This window comes from Limanda limanda, chromosome 17 (assembly GCF_963576545.1).
Source record: "Limanda limanda chromosome 17, fLimLim1.1, whole genome shotgun sequence".
NCBI classification, from domain to species: domain Eukaryota; kingdom Metazoa; phylum Chordata; class Actinopteri; order Pleuronectiformes; family Pleuronectidae; genus Limanda; species Limanda limanda.
Window position 1 is genome coordinate 15,801,992 of NC_083652.1, and position 26,267 is coordinate 15,828,258.

The window sequence follows — 26,267 nt, forward strand, 5'->3', positions numbered from 1 at the left end:
TATGTGTGTGTGTGTGTCAGGATCTGTGCATAAGAGGAGGGGGGATGGGGGAAAAGAAGGTGAGTGTGTGTTTGTGTGCGAGTGCAGGCAGTTCCTGCAGTTTGATGATGGTTGCAGATCAACCAGGGTAAGAGAGCCGACACGGCAGGAAATGGATCGGGCGTCGGTGGAGGTGTCAGCTCGGCTGGCCGGGTTTCTGTCTGCCTCCACAGACCTTCATGCATCAGAAGCTGGAGGAAGTTTACACACACACAGAGGGAATCGGGTGCTAATTCTTACTTTGACTAGATCTGCTATTGTGTTTTTGTTGTTGCTTTTTTTTTCCAAATAAATACTATGCAAAGATTAAAGATATGTCAACATTAAATCCGCAGGGGATTTATATCTCCTCAGAAAGAAAGCTCCTCTTTACCGAGCTTAGGGGGAGGTGATGCTGTTAGAGCCCAGGAGGGAGATTGGCGGCCTGGTGTGGTACAGTGGGACAGGGGGCGGGGCTTCTCCAGGAGCATCCCAGGACGGGAACATGTGCTACACTTCATGTGTGTCATGCTTATGAGGTCGGACAGCAGCATGAACAATGCAGTACACACACTTGGGTTCACACACAAACGTAAAGATCTCTCTGATGCGCACACACACACACACACACACACACACAGTCCCTCTCTCTTTCTCTAAGCTGGTACCAGCCAGCAGCAAGAACCACCATCCATGGCTTGAACCCTGAATCTAACATTGCGAGCACAAGTTGCTTCAATAGAAAAATAGAGGAATTTCCAGAGGCTGTTCAAATGTCTTTGGCACTTCTGAAAACACAGCATACGTAAAGGAATCAGCACTGAATATAAAAAAGGCCCAAACTAGAAAAGCTCTACACCCAGAAGAAAGATTAGGATAATCCAGTTTCATCCACATATGAGTCTGGCCAGTCCCGGGTGGATTTGAGCCTGAACGGGCCCGTACTCCACCATCTCTCCGTCCACAGTGATCACGCCCTGCGGAGTGATGGGCTCCAGCCGCAGCGCCTTCACCTTCTCATACACCAGGTGGGGGCAGCCGCACGCCAAGTGGGCGCCCTTCTCCATGGCGAGGAAAAGGCGCAGCAGGGCGGGACGTGAGATCCCTGCTGTCACGTAGAACAGATGAATCAGCCCGTCATCTGCCATGGCGCCAGGGGCTGTCCACAGGTCCTCAGCCAGGTGGGACTGGTAAATAGCCAGTACCAAGACAAAGTCCTCCTCCTTGACCACCGTCCAGCTCTCTGGGACCGGCTGCTCCAGACCAGGAAGAAGAGAGTCCACCAGCACCACGGTCTTGCCATCACTCTTGATCTCAGTTCTCTTGGAGGTGATGGCATTGTTGGGGGAGTTGGAGATGGTGTTGTGGTTGCAGTTCGTGGTGTTGTGGTTGTGATGAGCGTTCAGATTGGGAGAGGAGTTGGGGATGAGCCGACAGGGAAGGGAGGAGCAGAGCGAGGGGTGCTGAGGTGTGGAGGGAGGCTGGTTCGCCTTTATGCTCCCTTTTGGAATCGCTGGCGCCTCCTTGACAGGCAGGTACGCCAACTTGCCCTGATAGACCCTGAGGGAGGCCAGGCGCACCAGCGTGCCCATCAGGAAGCGGATGGCGCCCACGTGCCGGTACTTCTCGCTCTCGATGTCAACATCTGCCACGAAGCCCCAGGCCAGGGAGAGGAAGGAGAAGAGGCGCTGGCGAGAGGCCAAGTGGATCGACACCAGGTCCAAGGAGCCGACCAGACCTTTGCACAACATGAAGCCACAGCTCAGCAGGAGCTCTTCGTTCCATGCTGGAGGCGACCTGAGGGATAGTTGTACAAATCAAGACTCAGAATAAATATAGCTGAGTATTGTAAACAGGAATCTCTACATTTAAGTAAATAGATGTTGAGATAGGGCGTTTTTTTTACATTTTCATCAATTTACTTTGTTAAGCTAACAGAGGGCACTCGGGCTCATGACCAGGGTGTTAATAAAACTCTGGCAGTTCACAGACACAGGGGTGACTACTACGTTTCTTTCTCTGCTGCTGTGCCATCAACCACCCAGCAGATGGAGATAATATGCTGGATATGTGCTGGGTTGACTGGTTCCACCGCTGCACTTTAATCACTCTTAATGTGTGATTTTCTAAACCCATTACATCACTCCTTTGAGAGTTATCAACCTAAAATGACCTCCTGCTGCACAGCCAAGCAGTTCCAGCTCGCTCCACTGTCTCTCTCCCCCTCTGAGGAATGATGTGCCCAGTCAGCCTTCGGCATAATTACACAGAAAGGAGATAAATCGTTCTTTTCCAGGACGAGGAGGGTTGTTCTTTGCTCTTCTTTTGCACTGTTAGTCCATGCATTTAAATGACTCATTAATGGCCGGACTCACTGTGAGTAGTGGTGGACGGAGGCCGCCAGGGCGTTGCCTGAGCCACCTGGTAGAATCCCCAGAGGGGTCCGGATGGCCTCTTGCCAGTCTTCTCGTTCCATCAGACCATTTATCACCTGAATGAACAAGAACAATGAGAAAAAAAGAAACAGAGCAAGGTCCTCAATGGAAAGGAGATCAAAAGTTGTGATAGGATGTAGCTCTACAACTGTTCTGTGTCAAGTGTACTAGGTATCCACTCTGGCTAAGGATTCATGTATTAATGAGCAGAATCCACACAATGGCTTTTTAGGAGCTAGATTTGAGTTGCGTCACAGCAACAGAGCTGTTTGTCGTGTGTAAATTCAGATTAATTTTTTACACTCCTGTTGTGAGGGGCGCTAACAATAGAAACAGGGGTGTGAGGGTTACATCATTTCCATCTGTGCTTGGTTGACAATAGTATGACTAGGAGAGACAGAAACAGGTCAGGTGAAGGCAAAGCACCTCAAACAGCAGTCCATCTCCGGACATGATAACCAGGGCGTCCCACTGGGACAGGTCCGCCTTCCTCACCAGCTCCCGAGCATGGTTCTGGTGCTCTGAGGGACACAAGAGATGAGAGAGAGCAAATAAACAAGACAATAGCAGAAAATGTGGCACAGTGTAGGAGAGAATCACCCAAAAAAAAACAAGGCCAAGGGCAGAGAAAGAGACACACTCCCATCCTCGCCAGCCTCTGGGGTGGGATCAGGCAGATTAGGCAGGAAAGAGATTCAATTTCCCCTTATCGGGACAGACATATCACATTAACCCGTCCGGCGGCTACTCAACAGCTCCACGGCAGCTTAGCCGGCCTGCAAACATCTGTGACCGACAAATGTCAGCATGTGTGTGAGCGAGTGTCGGTTAATGCGCTGGCAGGCGGAGGACTGCGCTGTTTGTTCAGCCTAGTTTTATTGGCGTCGTCTTTGAGAGGGTCCCTCCGCAGGGGGTCTCGGCGGACTCATCCCACCAGCATTAAAGTCTACAGCTCTGCCAGCTGAGACTCCCCAGTGTGGTGCTGTGTGTGTGTGTGTGTGTGTGTTTGTGTGTGTGGATGAAACAGCTTCAGAGCGAGAGAGGGAAGAGGAGGAGCAGGCAGACAGACAGGGAGGAAGTTACTGAGTATCGATGCACTGCCATCGCCGAGGAAATATGTTTCCACTTCAGCCAAGGTATTGATCAACTGGAATAAAAACAAATATCCTCCCCCTCTTTTCCTTCCCCCTCTCCCAGCCGTGCTTCCCCCATGATGCTGCTGTTTGTTTGCAGAGAGCCGGGCCGGCTGGGGGCGGTGATGCAGTCCTGTGTCGACTGACAGTGGCAGAGGGAGTAACTGCACGGAACAGCTGACTCAGCACTTTGAGCCCGCCAGGCTGATGCTTGACTTCCCAGGCACTTCCTTATTATTATGTGTTACAGACAGGAACTGGAACCTGAACCTGAAAGCGGCGGTGACTTATACACTTATACAGATATCATGGCTAAACTCCACTTCTTTCACTTCTACTTCCTCTCCAGCCCAGTCTCTGCTGCCGCTGCCCGAAGTCAACCAGGGTAAAGATGAAGCTTGGTACACTGGATGCTTCATACAGTATGTAAAAGGTACATGCTGATGCAGGAGGGGGCTCCATGGGTACTTGTCCTTCCTTGGGCAAAGGCCATGTGATATATTCATCAAGGAGCGCTGCCCCATGCAAAGGTTGTGACAGCTAATCCACTCCCAGTCACGTTTGCCTGGCTACCATGTCGGACCACTGAAAGCCCTCAGCGACACGTATCCTCCCTCCCTCTTTCTCCCCGGCTTTACTCTTCTGCAGCCTGGGTCGACATCAGTAATTACTCTGTCTTTTTTCATCACCATCCAGCTGCTGCCTCTCCTCTAAATCCCAGGAGTCCGCACAGAGAGTCTGAGCTTCAGAACTCTTTCAAAGATAAACAAACACAGTTTTCTCTCTGTTTCCCAAACGTGCCTTTTGCTGTCATTCCCCATCTCTCTCCGAGCCGTATATCAAAGATTCAGCTGGCGTATTATCGAGCTGTAGCCAGAGGACACAGGTTACTATTTTTGCCTGTTAAACCTCCAAGGGTCAGTGATGCTCTTTCCGCTGAACAGTTGACATTAATGTGTCTCGCTGTTCCCCAGCAGCTTCTTGGTATTTAGAGATCACTTGAAGTTCAGAGCCTGTGACATTAGTAAGTAACACATGACATTGGTTAAGGTCACGGTCGAGCCGTCGCCCGCTCGCACAGAATCTGGAGCAGCTGGGCCGACTAATGTGACAATTTAAATCAGTGTGTGTAGCAACTTCACAAAAACAAACGAGTCGCTGAGAGGCTGAGGTCGGGCCGGAAGAGTTTGAAGGACGCGCTAGTTCAGAAATCACTGAAAAAAATTATGATCTACTCATTTTAACGTGCACAAATTCAACACAAAGGTGAACCGGTGCTGATATAAACTATAACCCCCCGCCCATATCCTATGTGACCTACTTCCTTCTTAGTGAAAATGATACACATATAAACAATAAATAACAAATAATCAAAATGGTAACCCCCAAAATATAAACCCAGTACAGCTTGTATCATAACGAAAATAATAATAATAATGTTCTTCTTAGATTTATTCATGGCTCAGTGTGCATGAGCTTGAGTACTATACACCCTTTGAGGGTGTGTGTGTGTGTGCTCATGTTTGCCCCGATTTCACAAATGATGCATAATATCTAGACAGCTCAATTCCTGCAGAGATGAAAGTTTGTTTGTGCAACACAAATTGAAAGAAAAAGACCTCATACTGTGGTTATGCGTGTGTGTGTGTGTGTGTTTGTGTGTGTGGGTGTTTGTGTGTGCGTGTGTGTGTGTGTGTGTTTTTGTGTGAGAGTGAGAGTCAGAGAGAGATGGGCCGTCTGTATGAATGGAAATGTAATATTCCCTGTTGCACAGTCAATCAAATGACTACACAGATATACAGAATGACTATAATCCTTTGTGTGTGTTAATCTCCAAACTATAACAGTTTTGCCTCTCTCTCAGTGTGAGGGTGTTGCTCCTCTGTCGGATGGTGGGCGGCCTTTGCATGTCTCCGCTCAGAGGCCCATATAGTGTCCTGTCCATCCATCATCGTACCATGATTGGTATTAAAGTGTAATCCCCGTCCTCGCTGTTCAATGTCAGGACGACCTTCAGAAGTCAAACAGAGGTGTGTACAACTGTTACGAACCTGTGATGATGAGTGTGTAGGGCACAGCGGCCTCGGTGAGCATCCCCTCCACTTGGCCGGTGAAGAGCTGCAGAGCCTGGCCGCGCCCGCAGTGAGGGTTCACCAGGACCATGACCCTGCCTGGCCGCCGCACCTCCGTGTACGTCACACCTGAGACAGACAGAGAGGAGCGCACAGGGAGGAAGTGAGAGCAGGTCTTCTCACGCACGATCAAATAATTCATAGAATGTATAAGGACAGCGTCGTGCCTCTGGGTCTCTGCGGCACAGAACTGCAGCGTGATAGAAAAAGAGCGTGAAAGAGTAGAGTCATCGGCTGTGACAGCATTCAGACTGAAGAGGCTTCATGTTAATGTGACGTGCTGGTTTCCTCCCACGGAGAAGATGCTGCTCTGGTGGGATCTGATTATTAATAGCAGGTCTCTGACACTGTGGTCATGCCCATGAGGAGATTCTCCTGTTGCTTGTGTTGGATTCGTTGAGTGACTGTACTTCGTCTGGGCCTGGTTGGGATTCAGCTCCTGGCTTAAGGTCATTCTAATGTTTGTTTACTTCCAACTAGCATACCACTCATGATTAAACATATAATGCAACAGCAATTAGCCGGTAGATTAGCTTGAACAGCTAACATACAACTAATGTTTAAACAGTTAATATGATTGGCTGGTAGCTTAGTTTAGCAAGAGACAAACAGGGGGTACAACCAAGTCAAAATATCCCCATTAATAATATGGCTACATAGACAATCTTAAACTTACATTGATAAGAAAGTCATCCCCCATCTTATGAAGTAATGTCAGAAAGACGCAGTCAGAAAACAGCATCACACATAGTACAGAAAAGCATTTTCTGAAGAGTTTCTGCAGGATTATAGACACGAACAAAAGCTTATACAGACGGAAAAATCATTTATTATTCTCTGATAGGAATGACGTCATTCCTTTTTCTTCATATCTTTGTGTGAGGATGAGGTTTAACTTCTTAACTGTGTTGCACTGGCTGGCGAACATTAAAAGGGGATTTTAAGGAAAGTCAAATTCAGAGAAAAGCTTCCTCCCTCTGGAGTTGGATTTTGCAGCCGATGCCCTCGACCTTTAAAGCAGCCACAGACTCATCAGAGATCATATCAAGTGAATCTGAAAGGACAAAGAACAAAGTATTCCCTCTGGGGTGTGGAGGGCAAAAACCGTATCAAATTCTAACATATGTGGTAACTTCGGTTGCAGTTCTCTGCTTATTATGAGTAAAGAGAGAGGGATACAGTAAGACGCCAGATGCACGGAGCCCCTGAAGTCCCAAAAGATTAGTTATTGTCTCGTGGGAACAAGTAACTATCTATCATAAAACTTGGGAAATTAACAAACTCTTAAATGCTATAAATGGAACCTTAATGTTGTCTTTACTAAATAGTTTAAACTTATGCACAACTTGTAAGTTAAGATGAAACTTCACACACCGAGGAAATTCAGTTGTCACCGCAGCAGGCAGGTCAGACTGAGGTGGTAAAAGGTATTTAAAAAAGGCAATAGAATAAAAATAAGAAAATTTAATATGAAATGCTGAGAATGTATATTATATACACCTTCCACTGTATTGATTTGTATGAAATGTTATAAAGTAAAGTGCAGTGGCACAGGATGATTGCATAAAGTAGAAAAACCACTTGTACATAAATAAAAATGTGCATAAGCCTATTTTCTGTTAGAAATAGTGCACAAATATATCATCTGGGACTTCAGGGTCTCCATACAGAGGTTTTGTGTTGACTCACTCACATATGTCTACCTCAGTCTGAGCAGTCTGAGCGTTTTTCCTTTTTTACGGTTTAATTTCCACCGATGCACCGATGCTGTGGCTCAGCGGGACCCGGCACAGGGACATAAATATCTCAGAGAAAGAGGTGTGAACCCAACAGGAAGAGTGGGGTGAGAGGGCAACAACACACAGGCACACGCTCAACTCTGCCTCCATTCACCCACACAGGGTCTCCATTGTTTTTGCTTGTAATAGAGCACAATGTGGCTTTCAGACACAAAAGAGCCTCTCTACACTTCCAGAATAGAGCGGAAAGTGTCTTTTGACAGTGAAAGCGCTTTAAAATCAGGGATTTACACTCAAGTGTGCTGAGCTGAATGGCAAAGCTTTACTAGACCCAGAGATATTTGAACTTTACGAGGTCACAAGGTGAAATTCTTGTTCGTTAAAAAAGAAATCCTCTGGCCACGCTGACATTGGAATTCACGACACCGTCACACTGTCTACACCACACTGGTTCCAGACCTCAGGTTTGCTGTCCACGTCTCAGATTAATGCAGGTAGTCAAACAGAATAATGAAGTGAAACGGCCGTTCAGTCTTATCACTATGCAGCTAATTCCGACCCATGTAGCTTGTAACACTGCACTGAAATCACTTGTCATTCAGGACAGTACTTATTCATTTGATAAGAATAAATAACTTAGAAGGAGGGGACTCACTCAGATCTAGTAACTTTTTAAAATATACTGTAACTTTAGATATTTTATAGATATTTTTAAACACCATTCGTTATCATGTCAGAGTGTGGCTGATTATGAAACGCTGATTAAGTGCTGATTAAGTTCCCTTAAAAGGAAAACAACTGCAGCTTAATATCACAGCCCTGCAATAAACCATCTCTTTATTGAGTGATGAGAGGCGGTTATAATATTAATAGAAACATATCGCAGCATAATTCAATAAAATGCAACAGTGCCACAACGACATCTTCCACAGTGATCATAAATCTGAATCGATATCTTGTATTGTTTATACTCTATGTGTACCATGAACTGGGTAAGTGTAGCTTTTGCCTTCAGAAATAGGCCTATGTTCATTTTCTTGCACAGGACTGTCTCTTCCTCCAAGTAGATAATGATGTTTTGGCATTAATTACATGTTGCCATGAAGCAGGTGGTAATTATAAATACAACAGAGAGTTAATTTTCATGCTGTGTGAAACAAATGATTCTGCATCTTTTCACATTTTTAACCAAAAAGATTTGATACTGTACGTCTGGTTTCTGACGACAGCTCCTTCCAAGGGTGTGTCTGTCTGTGTCTGTCTGCACGTGTGTGTGTGGGTGTGTGTATGTGTGTGTGTGTGTGTGTCGTCTTTGTGCTGTGTGCAAGTGTGTATGGGAAATCTGTCCGTGGTGGGAAGTCAGATAACCTGCAGCTCAATGTGCCATCACACCGGCAAACAAACTTTTAACTGCAGAGTGTGTATTTCACAGCTGCAAGTGACTGAACACACACACACACACACACACACACAGACCCACACAGTGAGACAGACAGACAGGGTGGTGACAGGCAGACTGGATGTGACTATGTGTCAGTGTTAACAAGTAGCCGAGCTGACAGAGCAGAGTTATCGTCTCGAAAGCCACAAGTGCATCACTGTGCAGAAAAAAAAGGCTAAATAAAGATTGTGTGTGCCTCCGGTGTCACACACTGCGGCACAGGTTGGATCTGCGAAAACCAAATATGTGGGCGATTGTGTGAAAGCCGTCTCAGTGCAACTGACACTTTCTCCAGACTGGTCTGACGTGTCTGCAAACAAGCTGCATTCCAGGGTTGGGTGAGCGTTTTGCTGGAGAGGAGTGGAGGAAGTGTACGCAGAGTCAACACCCGTGCCCACTGAGGCATCACCAGGCTGGGTGGGTACAGGGGGGGGGAGGAGGGCACTGACAGGCCATCGTAGCCGCGTGTCACGAAGCCGAAGCTCCAGAGGGACCGAGATGCTGGTCAGGGCCAGAGGTCGCCTGGTGACGCATTCAGGCTCCATTTGCAAATTTATTGAAGGTGCAATGGGTCAGAATAGAAGCTTTTTTTGGGGGGGGGGAATCAAGAAGGCAGACGATGCTATCGCTGCAAAAATGAAATCAAAAAGACAGTCAAGATTCCAGTGTGTATAAATGTTCAATCTGTAGCCGGCTCTCCCCCCAGCTGTTTGAATAACAGACGAAGACTCAGCCAGCAGCACCAGAGGCAGGCACGAGACGGGAAAGTCGAATCCAGTCAAAATCATCTCGTGGCTTCACGTGCAACTGTGGAGCTTCTGAGCTTCTGAGCTTCTGAGCTTCTGAGCCCGGGGAAACACTTTGGCAGAATATTAACACGATCAGGACGTCATCTCAGTGTAGTCACTTCATTATTTACAGCTCATTCATTCAAATGAACCTGCACCGAGAACAAAGAAAACCCTGTGAGACTACTACACAAACTAAATTAGTCGTTACAGCCTCATTGTAAACTACACCGTTCCCCCTAAACACAATATTATCATACGTTATGTGTGTATCTGCCTTTGTTTATTTGTTTGTTTGTTAGCAGGATTATGCAATTACTACTGGATGGATTACCAGGAAGCTTGGTGGAAGGATTCTGTGTTGGTCAGGGAAGAACCCATTCAGTTTTGGCGAGGATGCAGGAGATGTGTTCATGTTTCTCATTGATTTCTCAGTTGAGTGTGTGCAATGTCATGCGGATCCAAATCAAAATCTGGATCTAGTGGATTTAAATCTGGTTTCATGGAGGTGTAGGCTTTTTCCTGTGCGGTAACAAATAGGCCTACAAACCTGTAACTACCACCAATGTGTAGCTGAGGAAAGTAATGCAGCCTTGGGGAGGTTTGTTCTCTCCTGAAAGTTCATCACAGTGGTAACTCAACACCCAACCCAGATATCTAAATAGCTAAATACCAATCTCGCTCCGCATTTGCACTTTTAATCCAAACCTTTCCATCTGCAATGCCCGATGAGATGACATGCAATTAACCGAGGGTGTACGAGGGATTAGCGAATCACACAGCCTTTCACGCACCCTCTGCAACGTAGGCAGAAAAGCAGCAGTGCCGCCCCATTTAAAAACCCATAATGCATTCTGCTAAATGCTGTATTATTGGCTGCGGCCTGGATATGGGATGCTAAAACAAGCTTATAAATTAATAATATGATCATCGCTGCGTTCAAAAGAGGCAGAGAAGGGCTGAAATGAGAGCTCGCAGGCTGTTAGATGGATGAGCTGGTTGATTAGTGTGCGTGTGTGTGTGTGTGTGTTTGTGTGTGTGTGTGTTCATGGGCTCTGTGATGGGTCCGGTGAGAGGGCAGTGATGGGGCTGCCCAGTCACCTCTTAGGTTACCATCTGCCTGCCTGCCCAGCATTCAAACAGGGCTGGAGCCCGGAGTCCTGCTGGCCGCGGATCAGAGGGCAGCTGGATATTTTCTCCACACAGGGACCGGTCTGTCTCTGAGTCTTGCGGTGTCCACCTGGAGGCTGCCATCCCAGGAGGAGGCCGACCTCTTCCTACACTCCCCCTCCATCTCTGGCGACCAGCATTCCAAATGAGTCACTGCCAAATTCAAATATCCGCTTCCCCTTTGAACTGCTGGGAGCTGGAGGTGGAATCGGGCAGCAGAGGATATTACCTGACATCCAGATATCATTTGAGAAACCCAAACAAACTTTTGTCTCATCATCAGCAACTCGCCACTTCCTCCCAAATGAGTGATCGTGTTAATTAGACACATCACAGAACTCGTGTAATTGACTGTGTACCAGGATGGAGCTAATGAGACTGGAAGACAAAGGAACCTGAGGACAGGCGGCATTTTAAACAGAGCAAGACGTGATGAGACCTAATTAGACGGAGCTGCTGCTGAGCAGGATGAAAAACAGCCTTTGTTTTGATTTGAGTTCTCCACCCGTCAACAGCGAACTCTCAGTGGGAATTCAACTAAGCTGGAATAATGAGGCACGAGCGGCAGGTAACGCTCTCTGCTGACAGGGGATCAGATGGAAATCTACCTGTTTAAGTTCTCAGTGTGTGGCCTGGTTCTGTATGAGGCAACGAGCTGTACTTTGCTGCAGGCGGGTAGAGATCCCCTCTCGGAGCAGGTAGAGCAGGTCCCCGAGAGCAGATGGAATGTGTCTCACTGCCAAACCGGTTCCTGGCGATAGGAAGGTGCAGCACGGTCCAATTATCATGTGGAGCTGAAGTCAGGAGCCGGGTCAGCCTCTCCTTACAGATTAGCCTACTTTCTATTGTCCTTTAAACAATAACTTTGCAAAACTTTTTACACATACACACATGAGCGTGTGTGTTACCAACACTCTTGTGTGTTTTCTTTTTCATGAAATATGAGACACTTATCTTTTGTTCCCTGTGTTCCCTTGGTTTCTTTTCAGGTGTTGGTTTGGTTGTGTTGTTACTACGAGTCACTGGTTGAGTTAGATCTGAGATTGTATTTTGGTTTGTGTTAAATGTGACCATGGTGGGTTTGTTATGTGTGTGTATTAACGTTTTTCTTTAATCATAAATATTATATCCTGCTGCATGGGCGTGGAGTCTGTTAAATAGAGGTGTGAGTCTGTGTGTGTTTGTTTTAATGTGTACCCTAAATATAAAGTAGCCTATATATGGAATAAATTAAGTGTGTGTAATTTTTATCATTATCCTGCTGTGTTTTGTAGATACAGTTTATTTAAAAAAATGTGTGTGTGTAAAGAAGCCTATATATGTGAATAAATGAAAGCTGATATACTTTTTTTTATCATTATCTTGCTGTATTTGGTAGATGTAGTTTATTTGAATAAAGGTGTGTGTGTAAAGAAGCCTATAATATGAATATGATGAAATCTCAAACCAAAGTGATGACTTATGGTATTTCATAAACATTCTTAAAATAAAGTTATATCAAATTTAAATTCTCCCTCTCCACGGTGCCCATGTCCCCGGACTCCCCCCGACCACGGCCGGCTGCTCACCGTCTCTGCGGGGCGCCTGCAGCCCGGCCGCATCCCGGATGGCACCGGCCCACCTCTCCGCCTCCTGGAGGTTGGAGACCGGGTCCTGGAGCATCGCGACCCGCAGGCACTGCTCCGTCCTCTGCCGGGCCGATCCGGAGCTCATCCAGCGCCGCTTGAACGGGTAGAACCAGGCGGTGAAGTAGGCTCCGACGTCCGCGGGGTCCGGCCCTCGGTGCGCCCGGCACCCGGTGCAGTCCGCCAGGTTAAACACCACCTTGGTCCGGGTGGGAGAGGAGGAGATCCGCTGGATGGTGAGGGCTCTCTCCGTCAGGCTCACCGAGTACCGGAGCCGGTCGTTCAGCGGGTCGGTGAACTCCCCGTACAGCGAGCCCTCCGGCCCGGCCCGCCGGTGGGACGGGACCGGGTCCGGTGGTTCCGAGGCGTCTCTCTCCATCCGTCCCGCAGGCCGGTGTGTGGATGGTCGGGGAAGAGACTCCGATCCGACACAGCCTGTGGTGGGACCCTGCTGTGTGTGTGTGTGTGTGTGTGTGTGTGTGTATGTGTGTGTGTGTGTGTGTGTGTGTGTGTGTGTGTGTGTGTGTGCGTGTGTGCGTGTGTGTGTGTGTGTTCCCACTTCTTTCCTAGTTCACAGTCTCTCCCTAGTGAGTGAAAAGGGAATGGCAGTGATGGAGGAGAGATCAGCCTGTTGTCCTCCTCTCCATCCAGGAGACACTTTGTTCTCCTCCTCCTCTGAAACAAGTTCATCTTCAACATCTCGAGAAATTATATTTAAGTTATTTTAAATTCATTATCTGGCCAGAAATGCCTCCATGTTTTGTGTCAGGAGGATAAAACAACAGTGATGAAATAAGATTTATTTTGAGTAACAGGACAAATACCGAGTCAAAGAATAGTACTATTCAAATTACCGTCAAGACAAACAACTGTATATTCTGGGCTCTGATACGGTTTCAGAAATTAGGCCAATCTCGGTCTGAGGTATAAGCTTACGCAGCAAGTAATTCACTAATAAGTTCCTTAGAAATATAATATCATTAGAACATTATCAGCTGAAAAGAAAACATGTTCTTCAAGGAAATAGTGAGGATGAATCAGGGAGAATAAGGAAGTGATCTTTATCTTATCCAATCCTACCTAATGACATTTTATCCAACCCAGAATTTCCTCCATAAAATATTTAATTGGAATGAAACCTCATGAACTTTTTGGAGGAAACATTGAGTCTGTGGAACATGTTTTCTGACAGTGTGAAGAACTTTGGTTCCAGTCCAGAAATGTAAGAACACCACCTCTGAATAGGAAGCTCGTTAAACCTGGAGAACATATGGGGGATAATAACCTTTATTTTTTTTGAATAAATGAACTAACTGTGTTATATAAGCACGTTATTCACATATGTAAATATTTAAAAGTCAAGCCCCATATCAACGGATGCAAGACTGAACCAAAGACATCTGCAAACTGAGAGTCGTTGCTGGACTTGTTTAGCATTTTCAATATATAAAAAATAAACAAATTTGGTTTGTACATGAAAAAGACATAACTCTGACCCCACCCACTTACAAACCACGTGGTCTGTGACGTGTCCTCCCTATAAAGTCGTGTTCACGCGAGAGTTCCGGTCTTCTTGCTCCTGCCCGGCTCATTGAGGAGTCGAACCTGATCCTGCTTAGGCTTCAACATGTGTTCTTCATACTTTATGATGAACTCCAGCGTCAGTGGGAACTTCTCTGAACACGATCCACCCTGATCAGGTAATGAATCAATGCTGGGTGCATGAAATGCGAGTGTGTGGGAACTATGCTAGTAGCTGCTAGCTGTTAGCTTCCCTTTAGCCAGGGGACCACGTGTAAGGGAAGAGGAGCATGCTGGGCGGAAACTACAACTTCACTTTTAGAGCTTTAATCCATCTAGAGAGCATGTATTTAATTAACTATCCCTTACAGTAATGTGATTAAAATGTTGAATATTGCATGTTGTAGTTATTCACATGTTCTGATCTTTTACATGTTCTGATTTTTCAAATGTTCTGATATTTTACAGGCTTCTTTGGATAATGTGGAATCAAATCTCATATCTTCCTGCCTGGCGAAGGTCACCACGTGTCCTCTGGATTCAAGGTAAAGCGGATGTGACGCGATGGCCTCTGTTTCCCACTCTGCAGTGCAAGTGATGAGTTTGTTATCCCTGTCTGAAAACGTGTTGACACTTATGGTATCTGATCTGCTGCAGACTGATCAGTACAGACATGTTCTGTAAATGAATGAGCATTAATGAAGTGTGATGTTTGCAGGTTCGAGGCCCTTGTGTTCCCATGATGCCTTCACTGCCTGCAGGAGGAAGCACGTGGAGAAGGTTGCGTTCACTGTCTGCAGGAGGAAGCACGTGGAGAAGGTTGGTACTGATTCATAGTTGATCCAAGTTGAAACTCGTTCTGTGATGAAACTTGCTGCATAGGAAGTGCCGTCTGATGCGATAACTGACGATGGACAAAGCTGTTCTGAGAAATTTTACTTAACTTTATGTTTGGTGCCTTTGTGATCCGAGCATTTAATAATACGTGTAACTTTTCACCACACAGATGTAACCGGAGGAAGGAAGTCTACGTGAAAACGAGCTGGTCCTGAGACGACATGAACCAGGTAACTATTACCAGAAGTGCCACATGGTGGAAGTCAAGCCAGTGATGATATTTGTTATCCCTGTCTGAAATCAAAGTGTTGAGTAATGGTAATCTGAGGCTTGACTGGAGATGCAGCATGTAAATGGTTTCCAGTGTTTGTCAAAATTGTAATTTTGTATTTTTTTCAATTCTCCAGGTGGTGAAAGGAGAAGCAGCTGATGTGGACTGAGTCAGAAGTCGCACAAGAAAATACAAGATGCATAAAATTGTTTTAAAAACTGTTTAATAAAAACTAAAATGTATAAAATTCAAGTATTGTGTTCATTCAAGCAAAATTACGAGTAACAATGATCCTATTGGAGGTGCCCAGTACGCATCGGCCAATCTGAGTTGACGGGTGATCGGTTCTTCTTCAAATTCTCAAGAAAGAGGTTCTCCTCATGGAGGTATTCTCGGTCCTGTGGACAGAAAATTACATATACATACATCTAAATTACATTTACATACATCTCTGGTAGAGGCTTGAAGTGTTAGCAGACAAGTGTTTCTTAAAATTATATAAAATGTTGACTTCAAAATTCATAGTATTGTAGCTAAAGTTGGTTAAGGTGTAATTGTTATCCTAAATAAAAACCTTGGACAGTAACCTGCATGTATCGAATGATATGATACATTTGCATAACTTAAAGCTCCATGTTACAATCTTCTACTTAACAACTGAGGGTTTACCATCTTAAGTGTATGCACAAATCAAGTGTAAACTCAATACCTTTTCTGCTGTGTACTTCCACAGAGCAAGACTGGCCTGAAGCATCATTGGCTGAGTATGGGAATTTGAAGTGAGAGGGGGGGTGCTCAGGGTTGACGATAGCTCTGGGTTTGGCATCAATGAATCTATGGATAAATCACAAAAGCTTGTTATATTGTCCACACTCAATATTTGTGTTTTTAAAGTCCAGAGAGACGGATTTTGTTGAACGATGTGAAGCTACCTGGTAAAATGGTCGGAATCATTTGTAGTGAAGTGATGTGAGGCTCCTCCTCTTGTCTCTCTGTCTTCTTCTGTACCAGATTCAGTCTCATTCTCTCCTGCAACAAAAAGAGCATTTAGATTCTAACCTGCAGTTTCTGTACATGTCCTTGCTGTTCACGTTAACTGACACAAACCTGAAGGATTCGTTGTTCTTGCTGCCTCAGCCGCTCTGTTTGGGTTTGGATGTGTCTTAACCTTGCACCGTGCTCGGCCTCCACACGTTGAGCCTCCTGAAGTGCTCGTTCTCCTTCCTCATACCTTTCTGCAGCGAGCTGCGAACAATGCAATGTGGTCAAAAGTCAAATATGGTATGTTTACTCCACTACTTATACAGGTGTGTGTGTGGGTGGTGTGAATTTACTTTGCTGAAGGCCTCCACCTCCTGGGCTCGTGATTTGAGTCTGAGGCCCGTGCTGCTTATTTTGTCTTTCTCTCTGTCGAGTTCTTCTCTCAGTCTTTCCAAAGTGTCTCGCTCCTGTGCCACGGCCATCTCCTTCTGTCTCACATCTGCAGTCAGGAGCTTCAGGTTGGCTTGTTCCTGCAACAGAAACACAAATGTTAAGGCACTTTGGGCTCCTGTGCATTCTAGAAATTAGTTGAATCAGGGGTTTATAAATTATTATCCTTTTGGTATAATAAATAAGTTATTCCTCCCTTTCACCCCTGTGAAGCTCACCTGTGCCAGGCCGAGGATGGAGCCCTCCCTCTTCTCCAAGAGGCTGCCGACCTCTCGCTCAGCCCGGTCGTGCCTCTGCTTCTCGTGGGCGTGGAAGTGGGTCCACTCAGTTGCCAGCTTCCTCCTCTCCTCGGCACAGTGCTGCATCACTGACTTTTGCTCCTCCAGTAATGCGCTCTGTTGGAGAGAGCGACGTGGCGAGGTGAAGAATAAAGATGGAGCTCTTTATCGACTATCTGCACTGATGTGGATGTCAGACTCACCTTGGCTCTTTCCAGCTCCTCTCTCTCCATGTTCATCTGCATGGTAAGGGAGCGCCGTTCTTCTTCCAGGCCTCTTTGTGTAGACTCTGCCTTGGCCTGCTCTCCTGTCACCTTCCAGCGTTCCTAAGGCACCCAGAGAAAAATACTGTTTTTCAAGGTGAAAAGCAACAGTTAAGATTTCAGCTGTTTACATGAATGCCTTTCAAAATATTCTCTTATAAAAGGTGTGTCTTTATCCCGACCTTTTCCAGCTGTCTCTGCTGCTCATTGAGCTGAGTGTCCATCCGGGAAATGATTTCCTTCAGGTAAGTTCTCTCGTCTGCCATGGCTTTCTGCTGCTGAGCCAACCGGTCCTGCATAACTGGAAAGTACATTTAGAGAATGACCTCAACCCACTTGATATTTGAAACAACTTTGCCCTAAGACATTTCGTGTCTTGACCCATTCAAACAAAGTGTGTGCGTCAGGTACTTCGACGCTGCTCGTCTCTGTGGCGTTCCCCCTGCTCCAGGCCGTGTGCCGTGTGTTCATGTGTGCTCTCCACCCGAGAAGAAAGCTCTCCCAGCCGAGAGGAGAACTGCTCCATCTGCTCGATCACCACTGTGAGAGACCTGGACAAAGGCAGCGCAAACAGAGAGGTAGAGAGTAATACATATGATAAGAACAATTCCAGGCTCATTGTTAAGACGGAGAATTAGAACATTCTAAACTAGAAACATCCAAACGAAAAGCCCTATAATCCTTTGGCCTACCTGGTCTGAGATGTTGCACTTGTGACCGCATCAATCTCCTCATCTTTCAACCTCTTCAGTCTCTGCACCTGGTCCTCGTGGTCTTTCTTCATCTCAGAGACAGATTTCCTTGATGGCAACATGGGACAAAGATGGGACAGATTTGAGGGGATTGTGGGTAATTTCAGTGAACCTGCCTCTTAGATCAAGAGACCTGCGAAGTTCATAAACATTAAACAGACATTTTTTATTTTATTTTGAATGTTGATACTTTAATTAGTCAAAAGATGTGCTGTTAATGGTTGAATAATTTTCATAATCCAGTACAGGACTTCCTCCAACTGCCTATGCTTTTGAAAATGTGACCCGTGTTTACCTCTGGAGGTCTCTGATTCTCTCCACCTCGCGGTCTCTCTCCTGCTGGGCCTGGGCCTGCTTGCGCTGGTACAGGGCCTGCAGCTCTGAGCGCTCCTGCTCAGCGGTTCGTGTTACCGTGGCCAGGCGTTCTGTTAGGTCTTCATAGTCCTGCCGTGCTCGCATCTCCCTCTGGGCAGCCGATTCCTCGAGCAGCTTCACACGAGCCCTGGATAAGCAAAGGGACATTTCCAGTTTAAATTGAGCATAAAGACAGAAATGGACCACTCTAAGTGCAGGGAGTTATACATAATATGTGTGTGTGTGTGGTTAGGAACACAGTACTTGTGTGTGTTCTCTATGAGCTCCATATCCTGGTTATGCTGTTGCTGGACACTCTCTAGCGTCATTTGGCTCTGGTCTCGCTCTAGCTGCAGGGTCTTCACCTGGACAATGAAATGTGAAAGTTTTAGCCATGGAGTATTATTACACATTGAGCAACAATAAATTAGCCAAGTCTGCCCCATCAACACATACCTGTCCCTCCAGCTGGATGATGCGAAGCTGCAGAGCTGAATAACCTCCAGGTTGATGCTCTTTGTCTACGAGTCTCTGCTGCACCCCTGCATCCACGACCCCCCCAAAGCTCAGCAACTGAGACTGCATCATCTGTAGGAGGAAAGTAAGAGAGTCAAGAACAAAGAGGTGATGAACGTGTTGTCGTATTGAATAAATCTACAAGTGAAGATACGTAAGGAGTTGAGGAGTTTCTTGCCTGTTGTTGTTGGAGTATCTGCTGCAGATTGTCTGCTGAAATTGTCACCTGCACAAAAGATACAGGAGGAATTATAAAAGTTCCCAGTCACGACAACCTTGCTATAAGAAAAAGCATGAATACCTGTTGCTGGACCGAAGTTGAGGTGTTTGGCATTTGGTTTTGTTGTGGAACTGCTGTTGATAAAAAGAAACATAGGTTATAATCATGCAAATTCAAATATGTTGTTAAAGAAAGAGTAAAACAGGCTTCTGTATCTGAAACTACTTCCCTGATATGAATTAAAAAATGTCCCTTAAATGACCTACACTCATTTGTGCCAGACAGTGTGGTAGATATAGGGTTGGGCGATGGCAGCTGTTGCAGGAATTCATCTGAAGCCTTGTTGGGACTTCCTCGCACCCTGGCTCCCTGGCTGGGCTGGGGCTGGCTAATGCTAGAAGCAGAGACTGACATAGGACCAGTCACCTGAGGAGGGTATTCTGAGGAATGAGATAAACTAAGAGTTTGTGTAAAGTCTACTTTGGAGAGGAGGACGTTACAATTGTGGGAGAGGGAGTATAACTGGATGTGAGGGGTGCGTATGATTGGTGTCTGAGAGAGTGTATGAGAGGAGGGGTAAAGGATTCACATGACATGACACAGGCCTGGTTTTGGATATGGGTATTTTAAGTGCACTGCATGATTTAGTATAACTTACATTTTTCGCATACGCTAAGTTTGTGCAAAGTGTCAATGTCAAAGTGGGGAAAGTTACATCTGTAAATGTACAGATTTTTCTGGGAGGGGGGGGCATGGCTTTTAAAAATGTGGTTATTTAGCTTACTTTACAAAATATGTAACTGCAAAGTGCTTCTTTGGGTGAATGGCTTTGCAACTGTGTGAATACCTTGCTCGGCCGTCTGCTCTCTGACAGGGGTGGTGTGGGCAGCAGGGCTGGGGGGTGCAAGAACATTGTTAGGAAGAACTAGAAGAAGAAAATAGCAAAATTGTCAGGTGTGTGGATTAAATGGATTTATACAATAAATTACCTAGTTTCTTTGACAGAAGCAACACTGTCCTCTCTGCCCCTGGGAGCCCGTGAAGTGACTGGTTTACTGAAAACAAAAGCAGGTTATTATTAAGAAATGAGAAAAAATGTCTCTGCACTGCATCATACTGAATTCATCATATTGTACTGTAGTGTATGGCTTCCACAGTACCTAACTAATGACTCCAGATCAAATTCTTCTCCCTCATCAGAAAAATCTTCCTGCTTGTACTTTTTTGACTCTGGGTTTGAAGCTGACACAGTCTTCTTCCTGCTCAGAACTCCTGCTAACCAGTCGTCCTCCTCCTCTTCTTTCTTCTGGGTCGTAGAAACCTTGGGCTTGGTTTGTTTTGCTGGGGCTGGGCTCTCTGATGCTGTTCTAGCAGTAGATGTGGCCTGACCACCAGTCAGGGAGGGCTTTCTCTCCAGTAAGGGAGAGGAAGGAGCATTTGGTGACTCTGTTGAAGTCTTAGTCTCTTCCTCTAGAAATGTGTTATCGTCTTTTGTTGTGAGGCCTAACCAGTCGGCTGAGTTGCGGTGAAGAGCTGAGGTGGGGGTGGTGGGTTTGGGTTTCTTGTCTGTGGTAGAGACACTGACATCCTCTGTGGAAAATCTGATTGTAAAAAGAAAAAGTCATCAATGAATACAGTCCTACCATGTTCATATCTTGTGTGGTTGTCCTAAGCAGGCAAATAGCCAACTCTAGAATCAAGATATGACGACACACAAAGAACACACACCTGACTGACGGTCTGCGGGACTGACGTCCTTCAGGCACGGATCCCAAAGTGGGCTGATAGGACCCAAATGTCAGATCCTCTTCTAAACGCTGTTCTGAAAAATGCGAGCAAAATCGACTTTAATTATTTCATATTTTTAAAATTTCCGTTGCTCACAGCTCATGGAGCTTTGTTACCTTCGACACCGGTGGTCTTCTCTCGGGACAGAGGCTGCTCCTTCCTCTCACCCGTGGGCGGTCGCTCCAGCAGACGAGGTGAAGGCAAACTCTCCAGGATCTCGTCCAGTCGAGTGCGAGCTCTCTGGGGGGGCTCACTCCTGAGATTAAACACAGCGGAAAAGGGGGGGTGGCGTAATGCAAGTGAAAAACAAGACGATGTTTTGGAAAAAGCAAATCATAAGAGACAGGACAAGATCATCCCTGGGCAAAGTTTGTTTCTAGGTGCAGTCCCAAAGCATGGAGGCAGTAATTATTTATTGTTTGAACACTATAAATAAGGACAACAAATAGAGTGAGACGGTAAAAGTGAAAACAGAGCTGTCACCTTTCCTTGTTGGGCCAAAGCGATGTCTCTTTCTTCCTGGGATTGTTTTGATCACTGTCAAACCCAAGTGCATCCATCAGGTCATCCTTATCATCCTCCACTGTGGCATTAGCTGGTGTCTTTGCTGCTTTAGCTGATGAACAAAGAATTAAAACACACACATAGTCTGTGTTTGATGGTTAGCCAGAAAAATAAAAAAGCAAAACGTTTTAGAGACTGTGAGACTTACATGTTCTATTCTGAAAGTTGGGAGATGCTGAAAGAGATTGCAGTGACTGCTCAGGTTTGGGCGGCTGCACGCTGGCTTTAGCTTCGGGCTTAGTTTCATCTGGAAGTAAGTCATCAAGCAGATCGTCCAGGGGGTCATCATCCTCTGCAAAGGAAATCAAACTCTTTATTGATCTATTATTGTGTTTAAATGGTAAATGGATTTGTATTTATATAGCGCTTTTCTAGTCTGATGATGACCACTCAAAGCGCTTTACAGTACAGTTTCACATTCACCCATTCACACACATTCATACAGTGCATCTACTTGCAGCACTTTGTTATTCTATGGGGGGCCATTCAGGGTTCAGCATCTTGCCCAAGGACACTTCGGCATGCAGATGGTTCAGACTGGGGATCGAACCGCCGACCTTTAGGTTGGAGGACGACCACTCTACCCCTCAGCCACAGCCGCCCATAATCATTTCAGAAAGGACATAATCATTTCAGAAAGACCCATTAGTAAGTGACAGTGAGTTCATACATCTACAACAACTAAAAGGACTAAACTTGTATCTTCTCCCTTCATTGAATTGAGTCTGACTAAGATCTTCATCATCACCACAGTCTGAACTCATGCAGCAGTTAAAGAAAAACCAAGCAGAGCTCGAAATAAACAGCACTTTCACTATCTGAGTCCTCTGATTGGGAAACAGAAGGTCACTCACCAGAGAAGCTGAACTTCCTGTAGTTCCGAGTCGATGCAGCAGGTGCAGAGTTTGGCTTTTTCACGGGCTCATCAGAGTTTCCATTATGTTCTAATGCAGTGGAGTCGTTCTTTGGCACCTTAGTACCAAACGGTTTTGTTTGTGCAGGAGCTGAACTCGGCTTCTTTATTGATGCAAAAAGTTCAGCGTCCATATCATCCAGGTCCTGTGTGAGGATAGACAGGACAGAATCAGACCTGGGACCTGTGCTGTCTCTGCTTTGTTTATAATAACCTAACTTCATGTTCTTCATTCAGTATCGACAGGGAATCGTTTATATGAAGTGAACCCAATGTCGACAGGTGTTAACTCATGGCGGAAACTCAAATTAAGTCTTGACCTTATTAAGAAGCTGTGATTTAGCTCTACACAAATAAAATAAAACTTACCTCGGTGTCTCCGCCATCCTTCTTCACCTCCTCCGCCAGCATACTGAAAATGTTCTCAGTGGCAGAGGAGCTGGAAAAAATAAAACAAAATAAACGGAACTTGTAAGGAAAAAGGAGTAAACATTTAGAACTGGTATTAAAACTATTTTGTGACTCCAACTTACCGAGTCAGGGGTCCACCACGAGCTGCTCTCCCCCTTACAGAGGGTTCTGTTAGGAGAAAAAAACATAACATGTTGCGCTTTCACATGATAACGCCATTATGAAAATGTTAAATCTGTTTGGTTTAAAACTGCAGAAACGGGCTCACGTACTTTTGTCCTCAAATAAGCTGTCGAGCAGATCGTCATCCTCGAATAAACCTGAGGAAAAAGTAGAGCCCTTTAACATATGTTTACAGTTCTGTAGCCTTTCCCTGCTACATTTGCTATATATCTACATTTGCTATATATCTACATATGCTTATACTTCTAATAGCATTGGACTGTTTTTATTTGCCACAAGTACTTTGTAGCATTGATATTATGTAGTTATTGGTAGTTAAATGTAATTACTGTTTATCTAATTCTGTTTACATCCTGTTTGAGGGATCCTCCAAGCAGTTGTCATCTACAGCTTGTTTAATGAATTAATGTTAGAGTTAAAATAATTATAACATAATAACACATGCACTGTATTATATGTGTATACTATAGTAATACATTAAGTGAAGTTGGAGGAACTTACTTTTGGATAGTTTGTCTCTCTGATTTGCAGCCTGCAAATGACAGTGAATTACAGTTATGTTATTTTAAATGGATCAACCTGGTCCTGGAGCCAACAACAAACAACAACAATAGACAAGAGTGGTTGGAAACTTAACGTCACACTAAACCAGGAATGTTTGAAACTCTGATAAAAACCAGTTTGACTCACCATCTTCAATCTCTGCTGGTAAACGTGTGAGGAGCTAGCTAGCTGGCTAACGTTAGCTAAATCTGATCAGGCGTCTCCTGTCTCCATGGGAAACCACCGGGCTGCTGAGGCTCATGTCAAACACACGATACACAACTGTACTTCGTTATAATGATGACAATTACTATCGCTTTACACGTTAACACGACTGGGTTTTAACGTTAGTTTAGCGTTTTTAGAACTGAAGCAGCTAACTTAAGAGTTATTAAGGGATTAATACACCACGTATTTGTAAGGCTGCACGTTAGCCATGTAGCTCATCTAAGCTAATCTATTCTTCAAACACACGTTCCGCACCATTAGTTTTAAATACAGTAAAATGTGGAATAAATACTACAACGCTGGTTTCTGAGAGATTTACTGCAGCGATACGACTAACGTACACACTTCCTGTTTACACTTCGCAGGGCATTCTGGGTAGAGTAGTTTTTCTTTTAGTGTAGCCTTCAGCGACTTAATTATCTTGTAAATTCAGACAAACTTGACATTTTCTAAAATATAATCTAGTTTTTCTAAATGTAGGACTTATTCATCTTGTTAATTCAGATTTGTTTCTTCTGAATTAACAAAATGATTAAAAAGTTGATCCAGAAAACAATAATTTTCCTAAAATAAAACAAATTGGCTCAGTTATTCTGAGTAAATGAGACAATTAAGTTGTTAATTCAGATAAACAGAACATATTTAAATTTAAGTGAATGCCGAAGCTTCTGTATGTTTTGGATTGTGCTAACACAATAAAAGAGATTCCCACAACCTCTGACATATTTATCCCCATCGTATTAACTGGTTCACCACCAGGTGGCGTCAGAGCTCAGATGTTTTGTGAAAGCAAATCAGTATCAACAAATGTGAGGAGCTGAATAATTGATCCTCTGCGGGCCATGTTTAATTCAGTGAGGTCTGGGCCAGATGTTGCACTTTTAATTAGCACAATGATCACTAAGAGAGGAGCTCCATCCTCAAGAGGAGAAGAACATTGCTCTTCACGAGGTTTCCTCCATCACCACTGACAACAATCTGTGGTTTGGTGCACATGCCAGCATCCACCCATTTATCATTAAGTCAAAACAAGAATTTGGATAATTTCTATTCAAACATGTGTCCATACACACAGTGTCTTATTTGTCTTGTCTCTGAATCGGTGCAGCAGTGGAGGACCTGTTCATTCTTCCTCGTCATGCGTCCTCCTCCTCCATGACTGACAGATTTATAAAAACAAAATAACCGTCTCTAAGCTATCTCTGATTCTGATCAGTCATATAAAAACATTAATTTTAAGTGCATGATTTACCGTGACAAAGAAACCTGGGTGTGCGTGTCTCTTTTCCAAGGAAGCGTATTGGATTCACTTGAATTTCCCAGATAATTATCCCAGAGCATTTTTTTTCCCAAGTGAATGCGATATGCAACCTTAGACTTCAATCAGATTGGATTGAAGGATTTTTTAACTCATGCCAAGTTTTCTACCCTTTTTGTAGACAGCTTGTGTCTTTCATTAAGATATCATAGAGTCATGGTTTCACCCCTGTGTGTTTGTTTGTATCTTTGTTTGTACGCAAGATTACTCAAAAAACATTAAACAAATTACTACCAAACCTTCTGGAAGGATGTGATGGGTCAGGAACAGAACCTAAACAAGTTTGTTGCAGATCCAGAACAGGAGACGTGTTCAGGATTCTTTTATAACTTTCTCTAACATTGCGAGATAGGGCGTTTTCGTTGTTTGACATATTTGATTTAAGCTGCAAAGGCTTAGCCACACATGTTCGTAATGCAAAATTACAGACAGCAGTAAATTACATGTTTCAGTGGAAATTATCAGACCGAACACAAGTTCAGAATCCAAGAACCTGTTTACTTTAAGGAGTTCTTCTTCAATTACGGTTACATGAGCTAAATGCAATTCGGAGGCAGGTAGAGCAACAGTCACCATTTCAAATCACAGCTATCTGTGGTGAAAAAGGAAAACTACACAGATGTCATCTTTGCACCATTTCAATGATTAATCATGGAATTTGTTGTGTGATTGAGGGACAATATCGAGAGGCACACAGAAGCATTTCATTGTTTCATTCAGTCTGTGAGTTTGTGCTGTTAGAACAACGCACACACACACCTTCACAGGATTCACAGGATAAGTCGTGGCTGCTGTTCACTGAACTACACATGCTTCATACGAGCTGATACATCCAGTCAATCCTCATCCTGCCCTCATACGTTCACTCATCAAATTTTCACTGCCATGAAATCAAAGAAATTGTCGTGGTTGCTTTTTTTTTCTGGTGGAGGCACAGAAGATGTTTTAACTCTTTAAACTCTGATCATGTATTGAATTTTGAAGTCCCAATGTGGTTCCTCAGCAGATGGTCAGGTTTCATCTTCCACGTTGGAATTTACTCCAGCAAGAGCATCTGCAGGGCCTCATTGTTTTTCCAGCCCACTTATTGTTATTTTACTCCACATGGTGGGAGAGTCTTGGCTTGAGTCGTTCAGATGAATCAGGATCAGATGAATGAGAAATAAACCAAAGAATGACAGCCACAAAATATCAAATCTCCCATCGTCTTGAAAGCAGCGACCACTGGGAAAACAGAACAAAAAAAAAAGGAGGATTAGCTTCTTGTGAAGGTGCACACAAAGTAAACACACATTTATTATCTGGTTCATTCAAGGCAAAAAATAGGAGTTTACCTGATGTTCACCACTGGATTTGAGAAGATGACCCACTCCGGTCCTGCAGGTCACATCTACA

General features: G+C 44.7%; 2 protein-coding genes, 1 long non-coding RNA gene and 2 other non-coding genes across 6 annotated transcripts; 3 read left to right on the plus strand and 2 right to left on the minus strand.

Moving 5' to 3' along the window:
* Positions 1-905: 905 nt before the first annotated feature.
* LOC133023654 (sphingosine kinase 1) lies at positions 906-12,860 on the minus strand. Its single transcript, XM_061090728.1, has 5 exons — positions 12,425-12,860; positions 5,638-5,787; positions 2,880-2,974; positions 2,394-2,509; positions 906-1,815 (listed from the first exon to the last, which is right to left on the minus strand). Exons 1-5 carry the CDS (start codon positions 12,858-12,860, stop codon positions 906-908), a joined length of 1,707 nt encoding a protein of 568 aa, XP_060946711.1.
* Positions 12,861-14,068: 1,208 nt separating this feature from the next.
* On the plus strand, positions 14,069-15,362 carry LOC133023623 (uncharacterized). The gene is made up of 5 exons (XR_009683070.1): positions 14,069-14,181; positions 14,471-14,547; positions 14,721-14,821; positions 15,009-15,069; positions 15,247-15,362. It is a non-coding gene; the product is annotated as an uncharacterized LOC133023623 (long non-coding RNA).
* LOC133023861 (small nucleolar RNA SNORD49) lies at positions 14,860-14,933 on the plus strand. Its single transcript, XR_009683084.1, has one exon. It is a non-coding gene; the product is annotated as a small nucleolar RNA SNORD49 (small nucleolar RNA).
* LOC133023860 (small nucleolar RNA R38) lies at positions 15,103-15,173 on the plus strand. Its single transcript, XR_009683083.1, has one exon. It is a non-coding gene; the product is annotated as a small nucleolar RNA R38 (small nucleolar RNA).
* Positions 15,317-23,738, minus strand: LOC133023622 (fas-binding factor 1 homolog). Of its 2 annotated transcripts, none has more exons than XM_061090694.1 (28): positions 23,474-23,738; positions 23,285-23,315; positions 22,873-22,920; positions 22,723-22,768; positions 22,559-22,628; positions 22,131-22,335; positions 21,425-21,568; positions 21,196-21,328; positions 20,829-20,968; positions 20,653-20,746; positions 20,085-20,525; positions 19,914-19,979; positions 19,772-19,818; positions 19,006-19,055; positions 18,883-18,930; positions 18,645-18,776; positions 18,453-18,553; positions 18,130-18,336; positions 17,775-17,882; positions 17,494-17,633; positions 17,265-17,383; positions 17,023-17,145; positions 16,760-16,936; positions 16,445-16,621; positions 16,218-16,355; positions 16,043-16,139; positions 15,820-15,944; positions 15,317-15,508 (listed from the first exon to the last, which is right to left on the minus strand). In XM_061090694.1, exons 1-28 carry the CDS (start codon positions 23,474-23,476, stop codon positions 15,404-15,406), a joined length of 3,315 nt encoding a protein of 1,104 aa, XP_060946677.1. In that variant the 5' UTR covers positions 23,477-23,738; the 3' UTR covers positions 15,317-15,403. The 2 variants fall into 2 exon arrangements, with proteins under 2 accessions (XP_060946677.1, XP_060946676.1); XM_061090693.1 differs by having other exon boundaries at positions 19,006-19,058.
* Between the last annotated feature and the right edge of the window lie 2,529 nt (positions 23,739-26,267).

Coding starts and splice junctions, on each gene's coding strand:
- LOC133023654 (XM_061090728.1), bottom strand. CDS start 12,860: ATGGAGAGAGACGCCTCGGAACCACCGGACCCGGTCCCGTCCCACCGG. Junction 5,788..12,424: donor GCAGGCGCCCCGCAGAGACG/GTGAGCAGCCGG, acceptor TGTCTGTCTCAG/GTGTGACGTACACGGAGGTG. Junction 1,816..2,393: donor TCCGTCCACCACTACTCACA/GTGAGTCCGGCC, acceptor ACTATCCCTCAG/GTCGCCTCCAGCATGGAACG.
- LOC133023622 (XM_061090693.1), bottom strand. Junction 20,526..20,652: donor TCCCGCAGACCGTCAGTCAG/GTGTGTGTTCTT, acceptor TTTTACAATCAG/ATTTTCCACAGAGGATGTCA. Junction 19,819..19,913: donor GCTTCTGTCAAAGAAACTAG/GTAATTTATTGT, acceptor TGCACCCCCCAG/CCCTGCTGCCCACACCACCC.